Raw genomic sequence first — 4,567 nt, forward strand, 5'->3', positions numbered from 1 at the left:
GGGGTTTACATAGGTCTTTTTGTAGCAACACACCCAACAAAGAGCAAGCCATTACACTTGAATCTGAAATACTGTGGATACAATTCAGCCACATGAAGTCATAACCTAGAAAAACAGACGCTTTCTTTTAACTTCTTTCCAGATTTCAGGTTTTACTTTGTCTTTATATCCCAGACTCAAAGAAAATCTCAGAGGTTTCTAAAGCCCAGAGAGAGGGAGGGATGTGTTCAAGGTCACTGATATATATATACATATCTATCTATCTATCTATCTATCTATCTATCTATCTATCTATCTATCTATCTATCTATATATAGAGAGAGAGAACTCTGTTAGGGCAGAAGCCATGTCTGCCTCTCCTGTATCCCAGCACCTAGCACATAGTAGGTGCTCAACAAATATTTGTTGACTGAGTGAATGGATGAGCCATCACACTCAGGCAATTCTTTATCTTTTCACCAAATCTTAGCAAGAGAAACCCCACCTTTAAAATGTTCATGTGGATAAGATTTAAGGTTAGTTGCTGACGCAGATTAATCCCCTGCCCCTGTATGTTCCAGAAACTCCATTAACAATCACCCAGATTCTGGCTGGAGGAGGGAAAACCGGCACAGACTCTGGGGAGAGAGGGGGTTAGGACAGGTGCTGGAGCTCTTGTCTGGAGATGCTGAGCGCAGACCTGGCAGGGGCCTGTGGCTGAAGATAGTCTTTGATCTGGAGCCTCGGGGACATGTTAGTGTTGGGCGTCTCACCAGCACCTTCACATGTATGTCTCATCTGATTTACACAGCATCCCTGTTTTTCAAAAGGAAACTGAGTCTCAAGAGAGGCCAAGTGACTTGGTCAATATCACACTCCTAGTTAGTGCTAAAGCTGGATGCAAAGCTAGGTTTTTTGAATCGTGCATTGATTATCTGTTGAGTGACTGTCCTTGGCAGCACTCACTGTTGGGGGTGCTGGAAAGGAGACAGAGTCCTGCTGCCAAGTGTAGTCAAGGAGACAGGTACACAGCACATGAAACAAGAATACAGAGGGATGGCCAAAAGCTGACAGCAGGTAAACTCTGCAGGGGGCAGGAGGGAGAAGAAAGGAGGACAGAGAGAGCTGGGCTCTGAGGAACGAACAAGAAGGCCCCACTGGGGAAGGAAGGACATGCCTATAAAAGGGAACTTCGTAGGTAGAGATGTAGCACTGGGAAAAGACATGGTTTACTTAGGAGAGGGTGAGCCCTTCGACCCGTATAAATAGTAGATGCAATTAAGGAGGAAGGAGGGGAGAAATCCATCCCCGTGCTTAGACGGCGCTCCAGGGCTGCCACAGGACATTGGCTCACATCCATCCCGGAGTGCAGGGGCCAGGGTGGGGTATGATTATATCTTCTGAATGACAAAAGTTCACATTCAGCTCCTATTTCTGCTTTAGACCAGAGGTCGCCTGGGCCATAAGACAGCTTTCCTGCCTAACAAGACTATACAGTGCCTTGGGGACATTTCAGCTCCCTCCTGTGAACACCTGACACTGGCACTTTCCAAGGAGGCAGTGAGACCCACTCAGAAGAGCAGTAAGGCCGCCTGGGAGAAAGCTGCAGCCGCTTCCCATCCCTCCCTGTATAAGGCTAGTCAGTGACTGACCACACCTCTGCCAGATGAGAACCTGGTCTTCCCGGCGTGTGACATCACTGCCCGTATCATTTACCCTAAAAAGCAACAGGAAGGCCAAGAAGGAGTCATTGGCTTTCACGACCAGGGTTAAATCCTGTGACCAGGGGCTCTGTTGGGATATGTATGTTCTTATATGTTCTTCAAAAAATCAACAGACGGTCTATGATTCCTTAAGGAGCGGTGACCAGAAATCAGGCTTACTATGTGTATGGAGCAGAAATGCTCAAACTTTAAGGCCCAAAGGAACACTGGGGGAGCAGCACCCACCACCCACCTGCCTTCCAGCGCTCATCGCACCTAATGAAGGGAAGAGGAGAAGGCCATGTGATAGGTGTGGCATTTTTCTGTCCACTTATTTTTCTTACTGCTGTAGCCCCAGGAGTTAAACAATACCTAGCACAGAGTAGGTTTTCAAAAAATATTCAGCAATGAATGACTCTGAAATACCATGACATAATTCACCATAAGTCATAACCTAGAAAAGATGCTTCTTTCTAATAGAGTGTCAAACAGGAATCCAACTCTACTGTCTCCCCAGAGTCCACCCTGGGGAGAAGAGTGAAGACCCTAAGGGACTCGCACATGCCTTACCTCCCCTAAGTTATGTCACAGCTGCAGAGCTGAGAGGGCCAGCTTATAGACCTGAAGTCCCACTCTCTCATTCTATAGATGGTGTAACTAAATTCCAGAGGTGGGGCTGACCTGCTCCAGCTCACACATCCAGGTTGCTTGGCTCCCAGCCTAGCCAGAGCTTTTTCCAACACCTGTGTGGTCCAGATGCAAAAGGAGGGAGAATGAGATGGGTAAGGCCAACCAGACAACAGTGACAGAGTATGTCCTGCTGGGACTACACGAGCACCGTAACCTAGAGACGGTCCTGCTTCTGCTCTGCCTGGGCGTCTACTCCATGAATGTGCTGGGGAACGCCCTCCTCATAGGGCTGAATGTGCTGGACCCCCGCCTGCACAGACCCATGTACTTCTTTCTCAGCAACCTCTCCCTCATAGACATCTGTGGCTCGTCCTCCTTCGTGCCTCTCATGCTGGTCAACTTCCTCAAAGCCCAAAGGACCATCTCCTTCCCTGGCTGTGCCCTGCAGATGTACCTGACCCTGGCGCTAGGCTCCACAGAGTGCCTGCTCTTGGCTGTGATGGCCTATGACCGTTATGTGGCTATCTGCCAGCCGCTTAGGTACCCAGAGCTCATGAGTGGGCAGACATGCATGTGGATGGCAGTGCTAAGCTGGGGGACAGGCTTTGCCAACTCACTGCTGCAGTCCATTCTCACCTGGAGAGTCCCCTTCTGTGGCCACAGTGTCATCAACCACTTCTTCTGTGAGATCTTGGCAGTACTGAAACTGGCCTGTGGGGACATCTCTCTCAATGCGCTGTTCTTGGTGGTGGCCACAGCTGTGCTGTCGCTGGCCCCATTCCTGCTCATCTGCCTGTCCTACGTTTTCATCCTGGCTACCATCCTGAGGGTGCCCTCTGCTGCAGGCTGGCGCAAAGCCTTCTCCACCTGCTCTGCCCACCTCGCAGTGGTGGTCGTTTTCTATGGGACCATCTCCTTCATGTACTTCAAGCCCAAGGCCAAGGACCCTAACTTGGATAAGATTATTGCATTGTTCTATGGGGTCGTGACACCCTCACTGAACCCCATCATCTACAGCCTGAGAAATGCAGAGGTGAAAGCTGCTGCCATAGCTCTGCTGAGGGGAGATCTGCTTTCCAGGAAAATGCCCCACTTTTGCTGTTGCTCTCCGACTCTATCAGGCAGGACAGGCTAAGTTATATTGTGGCAATGACTTCAAAATTTCAGTGGCGTAAAACCACAAAGGTTTATTTCTCGCCCAAGCTGCAGGCCCATTAGAGGTTGGCTGGCGGGGGGATCTGCTCTGCATCATCTTCACCCCTCTGGGACTCAGGATGATAAAGCAACTGCCATCTGAAACATTGCTGGTCGCCATGACAAAAGGAAAAGAGAAAATGACAAGACCTGCACTGACTCTTCAAGCTTCCACTCCTGTAGGGAAGATGTTGAAGAAAATTTGCCTTCATCGGTTGATGTGAGCTTCTCTTAGCTTTTATCTGCTCCTGTATGTGAGGTGATTTCTGTGCTGTGATCGGGGGTTGAGTAAATTTCCCCTCTTGGTCTCATTCTCCCAGGCAGGGGAGACATGAGATGAGGTCGCTTTTCTGCCTTTTCTGGTTGTGCTGTGATCAGGGGTTGAATAAATTCCCCCTTTGGTCTCATCCTCCCAAGCAGGGGAGATATGGGATGATGTCTGCTGTTCTGTCTGTGCTGTGAGGTGAGGGTTAGCTTAGGGTTAAAGAAATTCTTGATCAGGGGTTGAGAGAATTCCCTCTTTGTTCTGTTTCACCCACATTAGCAGATGAAGTGAAGAAGTAGCTAAGTTATATCAGGACGACGTGACAGGCACGTCGCCAGGCTTTGGAAGACCTTGGGCTGATGGTCCCAAGAAGGAACGGTAGGTATTTCTTGTCCAGATGAATTAGCCCTTCAGCCAGATAAGTAATATTTTTTCTTTTTTTTACCATTGACTGCCAGACCCTCCCAGAACTGGCTATTCCTTGAGAGGGGGAGGCAGGAACACAAAACTTGGCTCTGGGGTGCATCTGAAGTGATATATAAGACAGACCTCAGGTGGACTGATATTGATTGATTGCTGTTTCAAGAGATTGCTATTCAGAAGATACGCTGTTTCAGGACTGCTCTTCAGGATTGGATTGTTTCAGAGTAAGAGATCGGAATTTGCCTCAATGGACAGCAGACATTTCTTTTGTTGATGGATTGTCATCGTTCTAGCATCTTTGGGAACTTGAAAGCAGCTTGCAGCTTGCAGTCTCAGAAGACTTCCTAACTTCCAACAACAATGTTCTTGGGAA

General features: G+C 48.6%; 1 protein-coding gene across 1 annotated transcript; it reads left to right on the forward strand.

The window, feature by feature from the left end:
* The first annotated feature begins 2,203 nt into the window (after positions 1-2,203).
* On the forward strand, positions 2,204-3,676 carry LOC109446138 (olfactory receptor 13C7-like). Its single transcript, XM_019729263.3, has one exon. The coding sequence runs from the start codon at positions 2,461-2,463 to the stop codon at positions 3,445-3,447; it is 987 nt and encodes a 328-aa protein (XP_019584822.2). The 5' UTR covers positions 2,204-2,460; the 3' UTR covers positions 3,448-3,676.
* The last annotated feature ends 891 nt before the right edge of the window (positions 3,677-4,567 follow it).

This window comes from Rhinolophus sinicus, chromosome 16 (genome assembly GCF_057876585.1).
Source record: "Rhinolophus sinicus isolate RSI-liver-muscle chromosome 16, RSI-T2T, whole genome shotgun sequence".
In the NCBI taxonomy this organism is placed as follows: domain Eukaryota; kingdom Metazoa; phylum Chordata; class Mammalia; order Chiroptera; family Rhinolophidae; genus Rhinolophus; species Rhinolophus sinicus.